General features: G+C 46.6%; 4 protein-coding genes and 3 non-coding genes across 15 annotated transcripts; 1 reads left to right on the forward strand and 6 right to left on the reverse strand.

Annotated features, from left to right (window-relative positions):
- Positions 1-304: 304 nt before the first annotated feature.
- Positions 305-4,788, reverse strand: LOC144016578 (small ribosomal subunit protein eS17). 2 transcript variants are annotated; one of them, XM_077517886.1, is made up of 6 exons: positions 4,731-4,788; positions 3,932-4,059; positions 3,101-3,252; positions 2,187-2,292; positions 668-733; positions 305-444 (listed from the first exon to the last, which is right to left on the reverse strand). In XM_077517886.1, exons 1-6 carry the CDS (start codon positions 4,771-4,773, stop codon positions 367-369), a joined length of 573 nt encoding a protein of 190 aa, XP_077374012.1. In that variant the 5' UTR covers positions 4,774-4,788; the 3' UTR covers positions 305-366. The 2 variants fall into 2 exon arrangements, with proteins under 2 accessions (XP_077374012.1, XP_077374013.1); XM_077517887.1 differs by lacking the exons at positions 3,932-4,059; positions 4,731-4,788 and adding an exon at positions 3,431-3,687.
- Positions 498-635, reverse strand: LOC144016820 (small nucleolar RNA SNORA71). The gene has a single exon (XR_013283028.1). It is a non-coding gene; the product is annotated as a small nucleolar RNA SNORA71 (small nucleolar RNA).
- On the reverse strand, positions 794-922 carry LOC144016818 (small nucleolar RNA SNORA71). The gene has a single exon (XR_013283027.1). It is a non-coding gene; the product is annotated as a small nucleolar RNA SNORA71 (small nucleolar RNA).
- LOC144016821 (small nucleolar RNA SNORA71) lies at positions 2,946-3,080 on the reverse strand. The gene has a single exon (XR_013283029.1). It is a non-coding gene; the product is annotated as a small nucleolar RNA SNORA71 (small nucleolar RNA).
- Positions 4,171-17,119, reverse strand: fcsk (fucose kinase). Of its 5 annotated transcripts, XM_077517878.1 has the most exons (27): positions 17,063-17,119; positions 16,849-16,997; positions 16,231-16,351; positions 15,966-16,117; positions 15,660-15,710; positions 15,353-15,478; positions 15,221-15,293; positions 14,779-14,876; positions 14,532-14,612; positions 14,246-14,446; positions 13,305-13,452; positions 13,113-13,219; positions 12,929-13,030; positions 12,546-12,719; positions 12,216-12,289; positions 11,785-12,140; positions 11,642-11,716; positions 10,757-10,982; positions 10,461-10,627; positions 10,149-10,376; positions 9,940-10,083; positions 9,743-9,862; positions 9,488-9,675; positions 9,319-9,418; positions 7,872-8,095; positions 7,717-7,782; positions 4,171-4,730 (listed from the first exon to the last, which is right to left on the reverse strand). In XM_077517878.1, exons 3-27 carry the CDS (start codon positions 16,301-16,303, stop codon positions 4,599-4,601), a joined length of 3,486 nt encoding a protein of 1,161 aa, XP_077374004.1. In that variant the 5' UTR covers positions 16,304-16,351; positions 16,849-16,997; positions 17,063-17,119; the 3' UTR covers positions 4,171-4,598. The 5 variants fall into 5 exon arrangements, with proteins under 5 accessions (XP_077374004.1, XP_077374002.1, XP_077374003.1 ...); XM_077517876.1 differs by lacking the exons at positions 16,849-16,997; positions 17,063-17,119 and adding an exon at positions 16,586-16,676 and having other exon boundaries at positions 4,172-4,730; XM_077517877.1 differs by lacking the exons at positions 16,849-16,997; positions 17,063-17,119 and adding an exon at positions 16,538-16,670 and having other exon boundaries at positions 4,172-4,730.
- commd9 (COMM domain containing 9) lies at positions 4,246-7,694 on the forward strand. 4 transcript variants are annotated; one of them, XM_077517883.1, is made up of 6 exons: positions 4,246-4,340; positions 4,779-4,895; positions 6,064-6,203; positions 6,300-6,334; positions 6,998-7,101; positions 7,181-7,694. In XM_077517883.1, exons 1-6 carry the CDS (start codon positions 4,287-4,289, stop codon positions 7,307-7,309), a joined length of 579 nt encoding a protein of 192 aa, XP_077374009.1. In that variant the 5' UTR covers positions 4,246-4,286; the 3' UTR covers positions 7,310-7,694. The 4 variants fall into 4 exon arrangements, with proteins under 4 accessions (XP_077374009.1, XP_077374011.1, XP_077374008.1 ...); XM_077517885.1 differs by having other exon boundaries at positions 6,064-6,197; positions 6,297-6,334; XM_077517882.1 differs by lacking the exons at positions 6,998-7,101; positions 7,181-7,694 and having other exon boundaries at positions 6,064-6,197; positions 6,297-6,768.
- Positions 17,120-17,436: 317 nt separating the features above from the next.
- Positions 17,437-21,321, reverse strand: pclaf (PCNA clamp associated factor). Its single transcript, XM_077517892.1, has 5 exons — positions 21,246-21,321; positions 21,095-21,143; positions 18,969-19,058; positions 18,684-18,900; positions 17,437-17,660 (listed from the first exon to the last, which is right to left on the reverse strand). The coding sequence occupies exons 2-5, from the start codon at positions 21,138-21,140 to the stop codon at positions 17,618-17,620; spliced, it is 396 nt and encodes a 131-aa protein (XP_077374018.1). The 5' UTR covers positions 21,141-21,143; positions 21,246-21,321; the 3' UTR covers positions 17,437-17,617.
- Positions 21,322-21,524: the final 203 nt, after the last annotated feature.

The raw sequence follows: 21,524 nt of genomic DNA on the forward strand, positions 1-21,524 counted from the left end.
ACTAATAAAAACTAACAGAACCACCCAGAAAACTAATAAAAAAATAAAATGAAAGTAAGACAAAAATCAGTTTTATGTTTAACAATTCAAGTTGGGGCAAATCAATCAAATCAAAGTCAGACTTCTCAATTTTAAACTGTCCAACTGATATCACATTATTAAATATTAAACAAATTGCAGTCAGCTGGACGAATGAAAATCCATTTGTCAATATGTTCTGTACAATCATTTTTTGAAAAAAAAAAAAAAGGACTTTGAGTTGAGCTTGTAATCTTCAGCAAAGAACAAGTCAAAGTCACTTGAGTCAACTGTTTTTTTTGTTTTATTAGAAGAAAATCAAAAAGAAACGAAAGCGCATCATCCCACTTAAACTCCTCGAGGCTGTTTGAAGTTCATGCCGATGGTTTGCTGCGTCACCTGAAGATTGGACAGACCGCCAAAGTCCTGACGTCACAAACACACAAGCCGAAAGGTTACGAGAGGTCGACAGGAAGTGATGTGCGCCGGCGCCAGGGTCTGACAGGAAGGGGCGGTCCAGCAGACACGGGAAAGGCCGGCAGCGGTTTTTTTTTACTCTTCCTGTACTATCAATGGCGAACGGCGACAGACACGCCCACGCCACTTTCGATACAGGAAGTGATGCCAGCAAAAGCAGTTTGGGACTCACCAGCAGTTTGAGCATCTCCTTGGTGTCGGGGTCCACCTCGATCAGCTCCTGATCCAGCGCCGACACCTGCCGGCGCACGGCAAAACACGTCAACGACGACAAACGCTCACGCGACTTTCGACGGGATGTCGGCGAGCGCCAGGGTCTGACAGGAAGGGGCGGTCCAGCAGACACGGGAAAGGCTCGCCAAATTGCTCTTCCTGTACTATCGATGGCGCCGGCGACAAGCACGCCGGCGACACTTTCGATACAGGACTGCCGGCGCGCTTGGGAACGCCAGCTCACATCAAGGCAGAAAAAAAAAGAAAAAAAAAGCTAGCTTAGCATGCTAACCGGACTACAATCTGGTGATTCTTTTGCACCGAAACCTTCATATAGGACTGGATAGCCGATAGCCGTCTGAAGCTCCGCCCACCACGTGAGCAACGATACGCTATACGTACACATCAGGCATATACAGCTCGGACGCACTTAGTAGAAGGCCGGGGGGCGGAGTTTGTACTGAGGTGAGCACTATTCTTAACAAGTAAAAAAATAATAATTAGGGGATGTAATGATACCGTCAATATTTTGCTATTACGATATAGAATCGCCCACAATATATCGTCGTCATGTCACGATATTAAAAGCAGCACAAAGTCGGGTTGATGTCCATTTTTTTTAAGTGCAGTTTAATTTTCACAAGGCATGTTTTGTCCCTTCTACGTTTCAAATCCACGCTAATGATCATATGACGGCGAACGGAATATGCTTGTGAACCGCGTCAATATGTGGACGAACGAGTGAGTGCCTCAATATATATACTTAGATATTTTCCTGATGTCATATTTTTTAGATTTTTCATTGCCGTATTGTACAAAAGCACAATATTGTGTTTTTTTTAGTATGCGCTCCGTTTTTCTTAACAATATTCTGACTTTTTGTATGGCCATCCTCTCCACAATATGGTTTTAATTATCGTATCGTGATGTTTGGATCTCATTACATCACTAATGTGCAGCCTTGTTTTTTTTTTGAAAACAGCACCACAATATCCTGATAATTTTTGTATTGTGCCATTTGGACATCGTTCCATCCCGATTGTGGACATGAACGACGTACGGCCGCCATTTTTCAAGCTGTTGCGCATTTCCATCCACCATCAACGTCAGCTTAGCCTCAAATTCTGGCCTCTGATTGGTCGACAGCCATTTGAATTGGTGAGATAGGCGCAGCAGGAAGGGGGCGGATCCCGAGCTCATGCCACGAGTCGTAACTGATGATGTCATGAGCTCAAAGCAGACTTTTTGCTGGAGCAACTTGAAACGTTTCCCGTCAGCATTTGATGGGAGGGAAATTTTGTCGACTTGGAAACATTCACCGACTGAGCCAAAAATGAAGAGCGCACGTCGATTTCATTTCCATGGAGACAAACAGTTTTGGGGAGGAAGTCACGTCACGCACTTTGTGTTTTGTTTTTTTCTCCGCTTCTCCTGGTCAAGCACGGAGAAGATTTTTTTCACATGCCATTTTGACTGACCTCGGGCACGTAGTTGTCGCGCCGCTCGCGTTCCTCCTCCTGCAGCTTGATGGAGATTCCTCGCACGGGACCTCGCTGGATGCGCTTCATCAGATGCGTCACGTAGCTGCCGTGCGAGCAATAAGCGTCATCATCACAACATTTGAAAATTAATCCGCGTCATACAAAAAAAAAAACCTGTTCATATGCCTTAAAACACACGCGATGGGTTCTTGTTATCCCCAAGGACAACACAAGTTGCTCAGGGGTCTGTTCTAAAAATAGCTCACCAGCGATAACGCGACTTACTAAGAACAAATTAAACAGAAGAAGCAAAAATATTCCATTTTGCTTCCAAAATAAAATCAATCGTGTAATGGGGGAAATAATAAATTGCTTTTATTGACCAAAATTAGACGTGTTAAGAAAAATTGATTCGGCAATATATCGCCATATTATAGCAGCACAATTCTTGTATCAACACTGGTGATGTCATCATCAGTCGACAGCAAGTAGAAAAATGACTTCAATAATTGTACATGGAATATCATGAAGTAAGAGACAAAAGATGAACTTTTTACTGCTGAAAATGGCTCAATGAGTCAAGTATCCCTTGACGACCGTAAAACTTTCCAATCAATATTTTCACTGCCGATTATCAAGGCTTCAGAATCGAAAGGGGCTTTTCCTCGCTCGGATATTAACGGCCGCATTTGCAAAGTCGGGCTTGACGAGACGTGAAACGCACACAAAGAGAAGGTGACGGACGAAAGGTAACCATGTGGGAGGGCGCCAGGGTCCGAGCGGAACGGTCGTCCGGCGGACACGGGAAAAGGCCGTCCGCGTTGCTCCGCCTGCACTATCGATGACCCGGGCCACTTGCTCACGCCCGGCCGGGTCACTTTCGATACAGGGCGCCGGCGCACCAAACTCACCCGGCGATCTTGTTGCGCAGCTTCTTGCTGGGGATGATGGCGATCTCCTCGCACACGCGCTTGTTGGTGTGGAAGTCGTTGCCCAGCCGGGTGTAATACTTCTCGATGATCACTCGGGCCGCCTTTTTCACCGTCTTGGTCCTGACGCGCCCCTGAACGTCACACGCACGCGTCGACATGTCACAACTCGGGCCAGCAAAAAAATCCCTCCTCCAACACAGCTCAATCAAATGATCAGTTTGTCAGCTCAAGCATGATCATCGGATTCAAGTGTGTTGGAGGAGGGAGACATGGATAACAGGCCGGATAGGACCTCTTGAGGACACCTACAACGTTAACGGCTTGACGCCGCAAATATTTTGCCGCCGACACAAGTTTGGACGTCAAATCGTCATTGACATGCGAGAAGGGCTTCGGATGAACGCACATGCGCTTTACAGTACAAGTAAGCGGCTAGTCCTAGCATGCTAGCTAAGTGTTAGCATCAGCTAACGAGTTTAGCACCGGCTCAGCCACGACTGCTGTAATTGGAACAAGTAAAAAAAAAAAGCGAGCGTGCTCGTCCAAAGACACGCGCATGTTGTTCCTTTTCCCATTGATCTGAAAAAGGAGAAAAACGACGAAAGTCGGCGCTTCGCCGAGCGTCACTCCGTCGCTCGCGTTCTGCCCCGCCATTATGTCGCAAATTCAACACCATCCGCCGTTAATAAGGCCAAAATGGAATCGCGACGGGTGCACAGCCGCCACAGACGATGACGGCGCGGCGCATTGACGCGGTTGGACGACAGGATTACTTTGGATGGCTTAGCAAAGTACGTGGAAATCACCCACCATGTTGGCTCGGCCTGGTAGAAGAGGACGCGTCACTTCCGGTGTGAGTTTATATCCACAAACGGAAATTGGGCCGCGGGTGAAGCTGCTGTTGCTACGCCACCTTCGGTAGGAGGCCACAATGACAACTACTATTAAAAAAACAACAGCACTTTAATGTACTGTAATACAGCACCCATAAAATAAAATATGTAGTACAAACGTACATTATATGACACATAAGTAGTATAATAATCACAGTCTGATGTAAACACATAAATATAATACATATAACTTGTAGGGGGCAGTGTCGCGCAACAGCGGCGAGTTTGCATTTTTTTTTTTAAAAGTCCGAAGCTGTCACGTGACTGCCAACATGGCTGCCGCACTGTCAAGCGAACATTTCGACAATTTGCAGCTTCTTCTCAAGGTTTTCCTCCCCCAAAATCATTTTATTAACATCCAATAATCGTCAAACTTTTTTGTCGCTTGATTAGTCAGCTAGCAGCGGTTAGCTTCGACCCGAAAGCAGGACCGATGCCGTCCTAACGTGTTTGTTTACCTAAATAGAAACGAGACACATCGTTTAATGTAGCATTAAGTAAATAGTATACATGAGATTTGGGATCACAGGCGAAAAACAAAATCACGTTTCAATTGCTAAACATGATTCACATGCATTGTGACTTCATCCTAAAATACAAACATTGAGTGGCAAGTAGATCCGTGTTAAATCATCAAAATGTTTTTGCTTTTCTTTGTCTTTGTTGTGTTTGTTGTCTGCAGCCATGAGCCAGGTGTCAATCGTCTGTCGTCTTACCTGGAGGTTGAAACAAAAAAATAGTGTGTATGTGTGTTTTCATTTCAGGCGCCTTCCAAGGAGTTCGTGAAGGACATGTGCGTGCAGTGTCACGGAGGTCCGAGTCAGATTGTCACTCGGAATGCCGCCGCTGCGCTCGCCGTGACCGAAACGCAGGCTGCCCATGTAGGTTCCCTTCACTTTCTTCATAGAAGAACTGTGAGCGAGCGCCGGCCCGGCCCAGCATTGAGCCGTTTGTCACAAAAAGTGCTGAATGACGCTCCCTTCTGTGTGTTTTCAAAAAAAAAATTCTCAGCAAAAACGCTGACATTTGAGCAGAGGAGGAAAAACCAGCTTTTTGTGGAACCAAACATGATTTGGATTACTTTTGGCAACACCGCCGACTTTCAAACAACAAAAACAAGACACAGCGATTTGTTTCCGAAACATATTGCATTCACTTGAAAAGAAAATTGCAGCTTTGGGTTGTTGTTTTTTTCTTTCTTTTTTTCCCCCCTCGGTATTTTTTTTTCCTGTTTAACTGAATATTTTTTGTCATAAAAAAAAAATAAAAAATCCGAAAAACAGGGAAAAATATTCAGAAAAATAGGAGGAAAAATTACTCAGAAAAACAGGGGGGAAAATATATTTAGAAAAACAAATTATTCCAAAAAACAAAACACCAACTTCTGAGTATTTTTATTTATTTTTTACCTCTGAATTCAGACCACTGACCTGTATATAGGACTGGATAGCCGATAGCTCATACAGTGCAAGCCGTTGAAGTCACAGGGTGGCCATCTTGTTGAGATGTACAGCTTGTAGTCAGTTAGTATAAGGCCATAGGCGGGGTTTGTGATGGGGCGGTTACTATTTTATTTAACAAGTGGTTAAAAAAAGAAAAAAAGAAAAAAAAAGGCATAACCCCCCCCAATCCCCGGTCTTATACTAACTGCCTATAAGCTGTATATGTCTCACGTGTATGTATAGCGTAAAGTTGATACACTAGTCAGCTGGTGAGGTGGGAGGAGCAAGATGGCCGCCCTGTGACTTCAACGGCTTGCACTGTATGAGCTATCGGCTATCCGGTAATATATACAGGTCAGTGGTTGGAGTCAAGTGCCAAAACGTGTCATGCATTTTTTTTCATGTGACTGCCTAACTCAAAATAGAGGAAATCCAAAGTGATACGACGGCGCCATCTAGTGGGATATGTTGCAGTTGCATAAAAGGTGGAACTTGCCAGACAAGCTGGGCACGAGTTGTTGAGCAACTTGCTTGGCCAAAATATTCTTAAATGGGAATGCGCTGGTCGGGCAACCATTTTGTGTCCCTAATTGGATCATGGTTTCAGCTGTGCGGCTCGCTGCGCGCGCTGTCGTCTCACGTGGTCTTCCACAAGACGAGCTCGGCCGAGCAGATCGTGCGACTTTTCCCCGACGGCTTCCACGCCAGCCTGAAGAACCTGCTGGCCAAGATCCTGCTGGACAACAGGTGGGCTCCTCTGGACACGCCCACGACCTGCGTCAGCTCCTTCGCACCCATGATGATGATGATGATGTCATATTTTGTGCTCGGGTTGTGTTTCAGGGAGGCGTGGAAAACGGAGGCCGTCGCCAGTCAGAGTGAGTCAACCATTAGTTTCCAAAATGGCTGCACGGCCGTTCAATTGATAAACAGTCGTGCCCGCATACTTGATATTTTCACTTCCTTGTACCATTTTTTCGGGGTGGTGAATAGATTAGAAAAAATAACGCTGCACTCGCTGTGGATGCAAGCTGATGCGTGCGTGTGCGGCGCCGGCCCAGCTGAAAGCAACGGGCTGACGTGCGTGGACATGCTGACCGGCTCGGATGATCCACTTATGTTATGGATCGATTATGTATTTGGGGGGGGAGGGGTTTATTCATTTAGGTTTTTTTTTCCATTTCATCTATATATTGATAATATGAATTAAATAAAACATAAATTAATTTTAAAAAAAGTATTTATATACATATATATATTTGTAAATATTTATTATATATTTATATTTATATTATGAGTTAAAACAGTATACATTATATATTTTATGTATTGTATATTTCATTTATATATATATATATATATGAATTAAAAAATAAAATGTTTATTTTACAGTGTTTAATTTATGTCTATATAATTTATATATATATATATATATTTCTCATATATATATATCTTCTCATATATATATCTTCTATATAATTTCATTGATTTGGTTTTTATTCATTTTTGACTGATGTATTTGTCTGCGTGCGCACGTGCAGCCTCGCTGCCCCAGCTGAAGGCGGTCGAGTGGCGCGTGGACTTGGTGAGCAGCTCGGACGCGCTCCGTCGGATGTGCGTGCCCGCGTGTCTGGTCCACTTCCAGGTTTGTTGGCACTCCGCACGCACACGCACGATGCGCACACGTATGTACAGTCTGCGTGTGCGTGTTTGCGATTGACAAGACCGAGGACGCCGTCGGCGAGGAGGGCGTTTCCGTGGCGACCGTGGAGCTGAGCCGGGAGAGCCTGGACACCATGTTGGACGGCCTGGGCCGCATCCGAGACCAGCTGGCGGTCGTCGCCGGCAAATGACCACATTTTCAGTTTTGGTTTTTTGAATCTGGCCACTTGTTGCTAGGCAGACTTCAGTCCAACTATTCCGCTATGCTAGCCCCGCCCACTCGGCTGCTGAACGACAGCCAGACAAGTAATAGAAGTGAAAGACACAAACGCACACTAGAAAAGTGAATCAGGGCTTTGTATTAAATATAAAAAATACTCATGCTTTTGGTGTTGTTTTGTTCTATATCTTAAGGATAAATTTGAAAATTTCAAATGACTTTTTTTTTTTTTTTTTTTCTCGTTGCAAGTCAGCCATGTTGGAGGGCTGACGCTTCCCTGGGGGACATTTCTCATTTGTTTGTTTTTCCTCTCTCTCTTTTGTAAATGAATGAAATAAATCAATCCCGAACTTTGACGAGGTGTGTGCGTGTTCATACTGGCTGAAGGACTGTGAGGCCGTCCGAGTCCACTTGCACGTCATGGACGCTGAAGTCTCCCAGACCCTTCAAAAGAAGACGCAAGACGGTCACCATGGCAACAAATCCCGACGACGACGACGACGACGACAACCCGGAGTCCGTCCGTCGCTTACCGGCACGCCGGCGAGGACGCCGGCGACCATGTCCTTCTGGTCGGGCTGTCGGGTGAGCAGGCAGAGGAAGCCGCCGCCCCCGGCGCCCGCCAGGCTCTGACCCAGGACCAGCGGCCGCAGCGCCTCCATCATGGCGCGCACCGACGCCGGCTCGCAGCCCGGCGCCATCCGCTTCTTGTGCTGCCACGAGCGGTCCAGGCAGCCGCCCAGCCGCGACAAGCAACCTGATGGCAAAACAAACGGACCCCCTATTAACATTTCCCCCTAAAATGTTCTCACAGAAAAAACCCAACTTTCCGACGCTGTGAAAGTACCCTGAATGCACCATTTTGCTTGCCTAGCATTAGCAACTCGCAAGTATGTAGCACAAGTTATTCTGTTGTCACCAAGCGTTCTTCTAAGTTGTTTAATGACACATCAGTTGGAGTTCACTGTCAAAGTAAATACACAACGTTAAAAATTACTGTATATTTAAATACAAAACGTGCTTTGATTTTAAAACATTGCCAGCTTAGCGCTAACGGGAAGTTAGCAAATGCTAACGGGAAGTTAGCGTCAACTTGGGGAGTGTTTTTCCTTCAAATAACGAATATGTTGTGGGAACACATACCCACAGATGAGATAACACCGCACAAAGTCTTCCCAATATGTGAAAAAAAACAAACAAGTTAATTCCATTGAATTCAATCACAACTTTCTTCTTTACTCACTTTAAGTGTGTAGCCCAATGGATGCACAGCACCACACTGCCCCCAAGAGGCCAAAACGCACAGGAACACTCAGTATCTGCTGTTCTTACCGTTTTTTTTTAGTTGCTATGATTTTAGTTTATTCTATTCTTATGGTTTTTATTTTGTCATTGTCTTTTCAAGTTATATTTACATTATAAAGATATTTCAAGGATTCAAAGAGTTTTGTTTTTTTTCTCAAAATTCAAGGATGCAAACATCCAACGATTTTTCTTTCTTTTTCTTAACACATTTTTCCCCCATATGACATGGCAGGAAATGTAATCCCAGAGGTCGAAGGTCAGCCCAGTAAGTCTCAAGACTTGTGAAAATAACACAAGATAAAAATATAGAAAAAAGGTTTGCAGCAGTTGTAAATAAGCAAGAATGCTTTTATTATTGACACATAAATCTATGCAATGACCTTGTATACTTCGTGATTTTTTTTCTTGATGTGAATTTGTCATTCAAAGCAGAGAATCTTGATAGTGAAAGTTTGTGCGTAAGTGAAAAGGAAATGGGGAAGGCGTTCATTTTATGCATAATATATATTTTTTAATAGTTGGCAGATGAATCGGTAATCAGTATTTTTTTTCCTGCCAATAATCAGCGTCGGCCTCAAAAAATGCAAATTGCTCGGGCCCTGCTCGCAATCCACAAACGACTTTCACAAACCTCAAATGTGCGCAAACGTAGGCAAGATTTTGGAGTCACGTCACCTTGGAGACAAGCTCGTGCGCACTCGTCGCCGTTGGACACCAGCTGCTGAGCGTTGTCCACCATCGCAGGAAGGCGAGCGTACCAGCTGCGCACCACGTCCTGCGCACGCACACGCACACGCGCGCGCGTCGGTCACACAAATGGATGTTGCGTTGGTGCGCGCGTCACCTGCAGCAGGTTGCGAGCCAGTCTGGTCTTGCCGGTGTAGACCAGCAGGAGGCGTCGCTCCAGGTCCTCCAGGAAGCCGCCGGGCGTTGGCAGGCGTTCCACCGTCACCCGCAGCGGCAGACGCGCTTGGGAGCGGCCCACCTTCAGGCCGCCCTCCAGACCGCCCACCTGGTCCTGCCAGCCGCCACCTGGCGAAAGAAGACCAGACGCCGTCGGACGAAAGGGCCGAGACGGGCGAGCGAGCGCGGCGCCCACCGGTGGTGAGGACTTGTTCCAGGTGCAGCACGGCGTGGACCAGCGCGTCCTTGCTGTAGGATCGCCCCGTGGCGCCGTAGACCGCCGCCAGCAGCGCCCCCGCCAGGATGCTGCTGGTACCTGCGAGCGAACAAAGATACGGCGCCGTCAAGCGGCGGGTCGCCGGCGGCTCCCTCCCGGCTCTCTCGCGCGCTCACCGAGTCCCGAGCCGGTGGGCAGCGCCGACCAGCCGTGAAGCTCCAAACCTCCGCTCCAGCGGGTCGTCAGCTGACGCCCCAATGGATCCTGGGAGGACGGCGAGGCCACGCCGGCGCACACGCACGCCGCCTTCAGCAGAGCGCCTGACAAGCGCACGCAAAGGATGGAAGTCGGTACAAAAAAACCCCAAAATGAAGTGATTCGGTACCGGGTGCATTGGGCTGGCAGTAGTCCTCGAGGTGCTCCAGGGTCTCGCACACCGTCTCCGTGGCGACGTCAGAGTCCCGCCCTCCGCTGCGGCTGACCAATCGGAGGACGGGCTGCGGGATGCGGCGCGCTCGGGCGCCCATCGGTCGCCGGCCGTCGACCTTCACCGCCACGTTGGTCACGCAGCCGCCGCGCTCGAAGCACAAGGGCGGCGTGTCGCTCCAGCTGCCTGCAACGACAGTCGCCGCCTTCGTCACTTCCTCGCCGATGGCGTCGTTTTTTCGCATCGACGGTCGCCAAGCGGCTCGGTCACCGGCGAGGTCGATTCTGGCGGGACACTCCACTTGGTGCCACCGGCCGAGAGGCGGGAGGTCCGCCTGGACGACGGTCACGAAGCGCTGCGATGACATCACGGCCCGGCGGAGCAGCACCTGGGCGGCGCCCTCGTAGTGCCGCGCCGCTCGCACCAGCAGGTCCGGCCTGTTGGGCAATTTGCACCCGTCGACTGGCAGCCATTTTGACCGAAACGGCCCCCTTCACTCCCGATTTGCGATCTTCATGCTAGCACAAAATGCTATGATGTGATTTGAAGGCAACACATCTTCTAACCTGCCGAGCCAATCGGCTCGCTGCGCCGCCAGGGCCCGGACTCCGCCCCCCAGATCTCCCTCTTCCAGCAGGACGTAAGCGGCGCGCCACTTGCGGTTGGCGGCCGGGCCGCTCCTCAGCCCGCCGCCGCCCGCCGCCTCGGACCAGCACGTCAGCACGTCGGCGACGCACGACAGGCAGCGGGCCGACACGCCCAGCTGGGCTCCCGACTCCGCCCCCTCGCTGACTGGCATGCCAACAGAACAGAACAGCAAACGACGGCTCAAACATGACGCAAACAAAAATCAGCGGCAAATTCTCCTTGGCTGCGATTGTATGCAAACAAACAATGAACGTCAAGTGCCAGCTTGACGACGAGCCGACCAACGATCGGGAAACGCGTTTTGGAGCAATCGGCAAGCAGGTCGGGTCCGTTTCAGTTCGTTTTTCTTTTTTAAAAAGCATTTTTGTTTTTATCTTATTTTGTGAACGAAATTTAGTTTGAGCTTTTTCATTCATTTTCGTTATTTTACTTCATGAACAAAATTGGGTTTTTTTCAATTGTACTTTTTCGTTGTTTTTTAATTTGCGAACAAAACTGTTTTTTGCAATTTTAATTTGAGTTTTTTAATTAGTTTTCTTTTTTTACATTTTTCTTATTTTGTTAACAAAACTGTTTTTGGAATTTGATTTTTTTCGTTAGTTTTTGTTTTTATTTTATTTTGTGAACAAAATTGTTTTTTGAATTTAAGTTTTAGTTTAGTCATTAGTCTTCGTTTATATTTTATTTCGTTGATGAAATTGTGTTTTGAATTTTAGTTTGAGTTTTTTCGTTAGTTTTAGTTAACTAATATAACCTTGAACGAGACACATGATGACGTCGCGCAAAAGGAAGCAAGTACCAACCGTGGGCGTCGCCGTCGTCGAGTGACTCCCGGCCGTGTGGCTCCTCCCCCTGCTCGGCTCCACTTCCTGCTGCGACTGACAGGTGACACTTTCCAATCAATAACGAGCCGTCAATAACGAAAAGTGACTGACAGGCGACTCACTGGAGTCCAGCACGTCGAGCAGCGCCCCCTGCTGGCCGCCCGCCACGGCGGCCCTGAAGCCGGGCAGCAGGCAGACGTCGCTTTGGCGCGTCAGGACGTCTCGGACCCGCCTCCTGACCGCCAGGTGCAGCAAGGTCTCCCTCCAGCGGAGCTCCGCCTCCTGGTGTGTGAGCGCCAGCACCTCCTTCAGGGAGAGCCGCCAGGCCTCCCGCCAATGCCGCGCGCAGCCGGCCCCGCCCAGCAGCCAGGCCACACCCCCGGCCACGCCCAACGCGCCCCCTCTGGGGTGCAGGGCCGGGAAGAGGCGCGCCTCCAGCAGATGGCGCCGTGCCCCCGCCGCCCACAGCTCCTCGGGCCTGACCGACGCGCAGCGACATCACTTCCTGCGGCGCCCCCCGGAGGACAGAGGGCGCGAGGAGGGCGGTCCCTACCGTATGCCGGTCCTGCTGAAGAAGACGTCCCACGGTGCGTTGACGAAAGTCGCGCCTTCGTCATCGCAGCACAGCTGACAGGAAATGATCATATTCATCAACATTTCATCTTTATATACATTTGAAAAACTTTTTTTTTTTAATTCTTTAAAAACAACATTTAATCTTAATACACATTTAAACTTTTTTTTATTGTATTTAAAAAAACCCACTAATAAACATTTAATCTTAATACACATTTTGTAACTTTTTAAAAAAATTCTTTCAAAAGCGCCACGTGACGTGACCGGTATCGGGTTGCGGTGCGAGCGCGGCGGGCGGGCATCGTACCTCCAGCTCGTCCAGCGCTCCCATCACGGTGAAGACGGTCAGCTTCAAGTCGCCCAGCTGGATCCGATGTCCCTGAACGATGATGTCATCAACCAGCGACAGCCGTGCGACGTCGGGGGACGCGGACGCCTCCAGGCCGGACAGCAAACAACCCGAGGGGACGTGCAGCGGACCCTGGCGGACGGCACGTGCAGGCGGGTGATCGCCTCAAAAATATCCATAAAATCGTTCAAACCGATTTGTAAAGTTGTCGTGGCATACTGGGAAAACAAAGGCTAAATGCGAAAAACATCATCTTTGTTCGCATCATGTCAACAGTTATTGTCATTATTACAACTTGATCCTTTCCAAATGCAATTTTTCCTTTCACAACATTCGCCAACCTGCAGGTGGCAGTGTTGCACCGCGGCCCCCGTCGCCACGGTAACCGCTCCCTCCACAACGCTGTTGACGACGCACGCTCCCATGCTCACGCCGCTGGCCGCCTGCAGGGGGCGAGAGCGCTGTTGGCTGCCGTCAGAGCTCGGGAGCACATCGCGGAAGACACGCCCCCCCCACGAAGGTCACCTGGATGTGGGAGTGGGCGTGTCCGAGGGCGGGCTCCCGGGTCAGACGCAGGACGTGCTGCTTGCCGGACGCGCTCATGTAGTCGTAGCGACCGCCCGCCGCGTACGCTGTAGGACGGATGGCAAAGGAAGAGGGACGCGTGAAGGACACGTTGGGGTCCGCCCACCGTCGGGGGGCGTGGCTGAGACGCACCCAGGCTGAGTGGCGTTCCTCGCAGGAGACGCCACAGCTGCTTCCTGCCGCGCTGCAGCGTCGAAGCCGACGCTCCGGCGCCGCCCACAAACTGCTCCTCCGTCTGATCCGAGCACAAACACTTGAGCACGTCCAGGAACAGGGACAGCTACACAAACACAAACACAAACACAAACACAAACACAAACAAAACGCGGGTTCATTTTTTGACGCCATTTGGTGGCATTGAGTGATCATTTCCTCAATGAAAATTAAACACAAATTATTTTGTCAATATCAGTGTTCATTTTGACAAGATCATTTAATTCAGTGAATGGCTTATATTTTAGTTTTTGTTTCATTTTCATCAGAAAAAATATTTTCGTGACAAAACCTGATGAAACTTTTTCAATCGATTAAATTATACACATTTTTCACCAGATTAGACTAAAAGCCTCCAGTGATAATTTCGTCGACGAAAATGTTTCGTCTTCTAAAAAAAAAAAAATTTGCTTTTTTTTTTTATTCTGAAAAAAAAATCACTAATAAACATTTATTCTTAATACACGTTTAAACTTAAAAAAAAATTCTTTAAAAAGAAAAAATTAGCTAATAAACATTTCATCTTAATAGACATTTTTTTCCAGTTAAGAGAGAAATATTTTCAAATTTGTGAATTGACGGGTACTGTTTTGACTGATGTATTTTTCTTGTGATGACTATAGTGAAGTGAGTCACTTGGACAACATTTGAGTTTGAACTCGAGACAATGGGGTATACGCCACGGAAGAGGCGGGACTGTTTTTTGCACATCAGTTTGTTTCCGGTTCGGTTTGCGACGTGTGGGCTGCGTCAAAAATAATTGTGCTTCCGACTCTGTGCCCCGCGGTTGCGCGTTCTCAACCCGGACCGGAAACAAACTGTTGTGCAAAATCACGTCTCGCCTCTTCCGTGGCACATACCCCAGAGGAAGCTTTTTCCCGGGGGCGGGGCATGGCAACCTCCGCCCACCAATAGCGTCGGGTTCCCCCATCATCGCCAACCTGGAGGGGCGGAGCTCCGGAGTCCAGGCCCAGATAGGTGCATCCGTCCAGCGGCGGCGTGACGTGCGTCTGCAGAAGTTTCTCGGCCACCCGCCGGCTGAAGAACACCGGACCCGACACCTGCGTGCGAGCGCACACGCGCAAACTTGATGGACACGCCTCACATCACATGATATGATTGACACGTTGCGTCATCGTTCCAGACCAGAGGCACTTTCCCATCATGCATCAGCGCTTGGCGGATGCGCTCCGGGCTTCCCTTGTAGATGATGTCGCGCACGTCGCCCTGGAAGCAACAAACAAAAATGGCAGTCATCAACATCAGGGGTGCCCGCGACGTCCCCCTTATCCGACACGGCTCAATCAAACGATCATCCGAATGACGGTACTGATGATTTGATTTGATTTGATTTGATTTGATGGAGACACGGAGAACGTCAATCACGTCTCACCTTTTGGTCAGTCAAGTAGACGCCGTGCTGGACGGCGTACGACACGTCGCCGGGAAGCGCCACCGCGCGAACGCCGCAGAAGCCGGCCCACTGCAACTCTAGGCAACCACACGCGCACGCACACACGCAAGCCGAGCATTCACAAAATGTTAATATTCAAAATAATAAGAAAACATTCAAAACAAACAATAATAATAATAAAATTAAGATAGAATAAATATATGTAGATATCAAATGAAAACATGAAAAATAAAATAAAAATAATAAATTACATATATATATATTATATTATATTGCTATTTTTAAAAATAAAATTTGAGCGTTAAGTCGGTCTTTTAATTTTTGTTACTTGCAGTTTGATTTTTGCTTTCAAAAACCCAAATAAACACAAAGTGAAACCAAAATAACAACGTTCAAGCGTGCCATTGCGCCTTTTCCCCACCGAAGTGTGCGGGGATGCTGAACATCATGTCCGTGCTGCACACCCAAACGCCAGGAGGGGATCCCGGACACACCTGACAGGACGACAGCGGCAAAGTGACTCGCTCACGCACGCACGCGCACCTGCACGCACCTGTTGAGTGAGGCGCTGGAGCAGCACGTCCAGGCAGCAGACGGGGGCCTGAACGGCGAGGGCGGGCTCCTCCACGGGCAGCCACGAGAACGCTCGGCTGCACGAGCTCCACGGGAAGTCGCGACCCTGACGACCGACCAGCGTTAGCCACATGCTAACGTCATCCGCTCACGTCACGTACGAACGCAACTGCAAGAGCTTCAACTTCATGTTTGTCAACAACAAGCTTCTCTGACTTCACTCAAACCAACGTCAAAATGAAAATTTCGTCAAAAAACAAAATCAAATCAAACAAACTAATACTGACCGTGTGGAGCACGAGGATGTGAGCGTCATCCAAAACGTCCGCCGTCACCACCTGGGGGAGCACAACGGGAACTCACGTGATTTGCAGGAAGGGTCACATGACCTCACAGCGGCAGCAGCGTGCGTATGTGAACAGAAAGAGGTCAACGACCTTTTTAGAACTGGCAACTACTCATTGGGTCACGACTCATGTGAAGGCTTATTATAGTTTTGGGGGAATTTCCATTTGAGATCGTTTGGAGATTGCTTTTTTTTTTTGTTTTGTTTTAATGCGTGTGAGTTAGTGTCCGCGCGCATGCGCACTCACAGTGTGCCCCGCCCGGCCGCTCAGGTGCTCGGCGGCCACGAGAAGCGCGTTGAGGGTGGCCCCCCCGCTGCCCAGCGGCTCCTGGCGGTCCTGCACCGTCAGCAGCAGCGTACTCGCGCACACGCGCCCGCCGCGCTGACGCAACTCCAACTCTGGAAGCATTTTTTTGATTTATTTTTTTTGTATGTGCGGAGATGAGATGCTCGCATTTGCAAGTGATGGGAATGCGAGTGGCGGCCTCAACAGGCGGCCATGTGTACTGCACCTCTCTGGAACGCGTAGACGCTGTCTTTGTGCTGGCAGGTGAGGACCACCACGGTCCAGCTGAAGGTGGACATCTTTTTTTGGGGCCTCTTCGGGTCCCGCGATAGAAGCGACAGGTTTATCTGGAATGAATGACAAGTTTTGAGTTTTTTAATCGTCTTCCCTGCTCGACTGTATGGAAGAGAAGAGAGCTAGCTAGGCTAGCATAGTGCATGGACCAAGCGGCCAACAACCAATTAAACCGGAAGGAAAAAAAAAAAAATATATATATATATATATATATATATATATATATATATATAACTTGCCGTTGACTGTTCTCTAGCACCGATACACCATATTTAGTCGTCACTGACCTGTCCCGAGTAAAAAGTGACGATAAACGAAGTCGTTTGTTCATGTTATGTCGAAATCTGAACTGGTGGATTTTGGACTACTCAGACTTCCGTAAGGCTACAAATGGCCTTTATTTATAGCCTCGGTACGTCTCCGCCGGGCGGTGACGAACACGCAAAAAAATAAACAAAGCTGTGTGAATAAAATTGAAGAGTAGTTTTTCTTTTATAACTGCCATTTATTGTTCTATAGCACCAATACATCATGATTAGTCACCACTTACCTGTCCAGAGTAAAAAGTGACGATAAACGAGGTCGTTTGCTCATGTTGACATGTCGAAATCTGAACTGATGGATTTAAGACTACTCGTTATTCCGTAACGTTACAGTGGCCTTCATTCACCACGTCAGCACGTCTCCGCCGGGCGGCGACTAACAGGCAAACAATCAAATACTGTAACGTTTGTTAAAACGCCACCAGCAAATCTTGATGTCACCTGTTTATTCCTCTCAACAAACCGCCACTCTAAGCAGTGGCCGACGCCAGAGAACAGGTACAATAACTCACGTGGCTAACAGAAAAGAAAATAACACGTCTCATCCCCTCCCTCCCTCGTGTTGCGTTTACTAACAGTCAGACATAATATTGCTCAACATAAATGGCAAGTTAGTTCGTTACAACTTCCAATACATCTGTGGGAATAAAATGATTTCAATTGCAATAAACACTGTTCGCAGCATGATCAGGTTCACTTAGTGACAAACATGATGTCACTTCCTCACAATCTATTTAACAAAATGACAAACAGCACCCTGTCCTGTTTTTTAAGCATCTTGAATCGAAAAGACAAAATTGTTGCAATTACCAAAATGAAAGAAGTCATTTTCTTTATTGACAAAAAATGAGTACAAAAACAAGCAGTTGGATACTGCAAAAAATGCCAATTAAAAAAATAATAATAATCATTTTGAACTATAATTAGTCCTGAACTATACAGACAATTCAATTTATGTACACATATACATTGACAACTCAGTCATCATCATCATCTTCATTCATCTTCATCCTCTTCCTCAGCTGGCAGCGGCCTCGACCTGCATGCATGGACAGCAAGATTTCAAATTAAATTGGGGAAAAAAAAAAACATCAGCAGAACTTTTCCGGTCAAACTCAGTAGAAGCTCTTAATATGACATTTCAATATTTCAAGTGCAACATTCAACTCAAATTGTAAGCACCAAAAATTGAAGTTTTTCTCCAAGTGCAAGATGAGAAAAAAAAATAATAATAGTGATAGGCCAATACTGATACCGATTATTAGTTGTCAAGGAGGATGATCATTTATATTTCAAGGTGATATTCATTTGCAGTAGGAGTGTCAAAATTTAAAAAAAACAAAAAATAACAACTTTTCTTTTAATTTTAACTATATTGACAGCTTTGTTTAAAAATTATAAAACAAAAATTCCAACAAATTTATCCATCCATCCATTTTCTTGACCGCTTATTCCTTACAAGGGTCGCAGGGGGTGCTGGAGCCTATCCCAGCTGGCTCTGGACTGGTTGCCAGCCAATCGCAGGGCACAGAGACCAACAAGCATCCATACGCACAAGCACGCCGACGGGACGATTGGGAGCGCCCAACCAACCTGCCACGCATGTCTTTGGAATGTGGGAGGAGACCGGACTGGAGTACCCGGAGAAGACCCACGCGGGCACGGGGAGAACATGCAAACTCCAGCCGGGAAGGCCGGAGCCCGGACTCCAACCCGAGTCCTCAGAAAGCGGACGTGCTAACCACTCACCACTTTCATAATTAGTGTTTCAAAAATTTGATTTGAAACTTAAATAATAATAAGAAGAAATTCATTTATCATTTTTTACCTGTTTAAATATTTTCTTGTTTTGTACCCAAAAATATAAGCTTGATTGATTAATCACGATTTCAGTTATTACTGAATTAATGGTGATTAATATTTGTACAATAATCGAGCAGCCCTAAAAAAAAAAAATCAAAACTAAAGTTTAAATACAGACAAACTAAAAGCCCAACAGTGTCAGTTGGCTAAACAGCAGCGGATCATCCGCCGAAAGGAAAGCGTACGCCGTCGTATGTACTTGTTGCCGATGTTGGAGACGCCGCTGCCGCCGGCCTCCTCGTCATCGTCATCGTCATCGTCATCGTCGTTGTCGTTGTCGCGGGCGTCCCCGTGCGGCTTCTGGTTCTCCTTCTCGGGCTTCCTTCCGGGGCCGCCGAAGAAGTCCCCGATGCCCTTCTGCCAGGTGGGGGTGGGCCGAACGCACACGGGGTTCCCGCCGGCATACTTGTTCTTTGCTGTGGAATTAAAAAAATCAAAAGTAAGTCAAAGTAAGAACGTCAAATAAGTGTGAACGCATGCTGACCTGGGGTAGACGATGCCTGAGTGGAGGAAGAGGAAGGCGAGTTGGACGCGCTGGAGCCCAAAGACTTCCTGGGCGCCGACGCTGCCACGGCTAAAAGCAAAAAAACAAAAACATGTCAACACACAAAATGGACGCCACTTCACTTCATCACAACAAGGTTATTTGAGTCAACTAAAATGAACAATATAACTAAAACTCAAAAAACTATTTTGCTAACGAAATAAAATACAAACAAAAATGCTTAAAAACGAAAACGCAACAAACTACATTTTATGTTTACAAAACAAATTAAAACTATAATGATAGCAAAAATGTCCGTCATTTTAGTCTTCGGTCATTATGTTAATGCATGAGCCTTTAGGGATGATTTTTAATGTCATTTATTTTGATATTAGCCAGAAGAAGGACGTTTGAAAGCGTGTGACACACAAGTGATGTCATCAAGCAGCAGCCAATAGAAAATTATCTTCATATGACATCGCTGGTTGCCCCCATGCTATTTTTGTTTTTACATATATTGCACACAATACACATTTTTTTAAACTAAAACCAATACTGCAACTAACTAAAAGTGAACAAAACAATGCATTTATGAAATAACTAAAACTGGTCAAAACTAACAGAAGGAACCCTGAAAACGAATTAAAAAAAAACTAGCTGAATTGAAAAAACAAAACTCAAAACGAAATCGAATGAAAAGTTCCAAAACGATGAGAAGCCTGCATCGCACGCTGACGCTGCGCTTCCCTTCGTTATTAGGCAAACTAAAACAGAGGCAAGCAGATATTTTCGCCACCGAGATCTGCAACTCTATTTTGCTGGGAATGTCTCCGATTGGTCAATGGTCAGACCGAGTGATGCAATTGGGTGAGCTTCTTCTTGCCTCGCTTCATCATGTGTCTTTTCACCAAGTTTTCACTTTGCAACAACCGCCAGAGATTATTAGGACAAACTTTAGCTAATGACAAGAAGAAGAAATTACAGGGCGGATTCCAAGCTGTGGCCCCGCCCTTTTGGGGTGACCGTTATGCATTATGTCACCGATCATGCTGTGCGATCGATACCGCAAAATTTTGGTACCCATCTGATATCAAGTGCATACAGGGCCACTATTGTCCATACCCATATTGATACTTAAAAAAAAATAAGAATTAAAGTAGCTGTATCATTAAATTGCTTATTCTCAATCAAATCCCCACCATTAAATGTTTGTGTGTTTTTTTAAGATACTAAATTAGGACAGAGTTAAGTAGAAAATACTTTATCATTCACCACACCAGAAACATTGCAACATGATCAAATATATTTTTGATGCTCTTAAAGTGGTCATATGAAAAGAAATTTAAACAAATACTTGATCATATACTGTTCAGAAAGTACATATCCAAAAATGCACTAAAAACACAAGACGGTGAAGATGAACAACAAACATAAATCATAAAACAGCATACAAAAAAAACAAACAAAAACAAAATTCAAGTCCAATACTGTACGTGTCCATGAAACTGAACCGACTACAAAGATGAGATATGAAGTCACGTAATATGTTTTCTGCAGTGCATCCTAAAAGCCAAACTCATTTTAGTGTCGGTATCGATCTGTTATCGTTGACTCGGTATCGACTATATCGATACTGGCGCAGATTTTTTTTTTTTTTTAATTGGTGTTCTCGCACGATTCACGGCAAAATAACAGCGGCGAGTTGCCGGTCACGGCAACATATCCACTTGGCCGAATCGTCCGTCACAGGCCAACAAAACAAATGAGTTCGGTTAGAAGGGGTCGGGCTTGTTTGTTTGATAAAGAGCAAGGGAAGCAAAAACAAGTTTATTCCGTCTTCAAAATTGGCGCCACGTCCCAAAATCTATCCAAACTGTTTGTGACGGACACTAAAAAGTGTTTCACGCAAGGACATGAAATGTGTCGACTACAAACATGTTTTGTTTGTCAAAGGATGGTCAGAAGTTTTGGCGGGAGGCTGACTTGTGAAGACGAGTTGCACGTTGACTTTGACCATGACTTTCAACAACAACAACAACAACAACAACAACAACAAGGAACCTCAAGTTACTAGTTAGGACTCGGAATCATCACACTTCTGACTTGACGACTGAACTGAAACTTACCTTTCCTGTAAGATGCGGGCACATTGTCAGCTTTGGTCCGCACCATTTTCTTTACGCGCCAGAGTGGATGAGTAGGAGAAGAAAAAACAGAGTCAGGAAGTGAAAGTTGCTTCGGCAGAACGACGCTGAAAAAAAGCTGAAAGAGTCCAACCAGAAGGCGACGAACACGAACCGCCCGCTTGCCTTCCCGCCTCTCTTCAAGTACAAGATCGAATCGGGGCGGGAGATTTTCTTGTTGTTTTTCTTTGTTGATGTCATGGCGACTCGGCTCGTTGCTGCCCCTAGCGATCAGTCGGTGCTACTGACAATTTTGCCAGTTGGTTTCCTGATCTAACAGCAATCATTTTTATTCATTTCACATTTTCCAATACAGAACATTGAATGCTGTTTGAACAATTTTATTGATCATTTAATCCAAAATGTATTTTGC

This window comes from Festucalex cinctus, chromosome 3, assembly GCF_051991245.1.
Source record: "Festucalex cinctus isolate MCC-2025b chromosome 3, RoL_Fcin_1.0, whole genome shotgun sequence".
In the NCBI taxonomy this organism is placed as follows: Eukaryota; Metazoa; Chordata; class Actinopteri; order Syngnathiformes; family Syngnathidae; genus Festucalex; species Festucalex cinctus.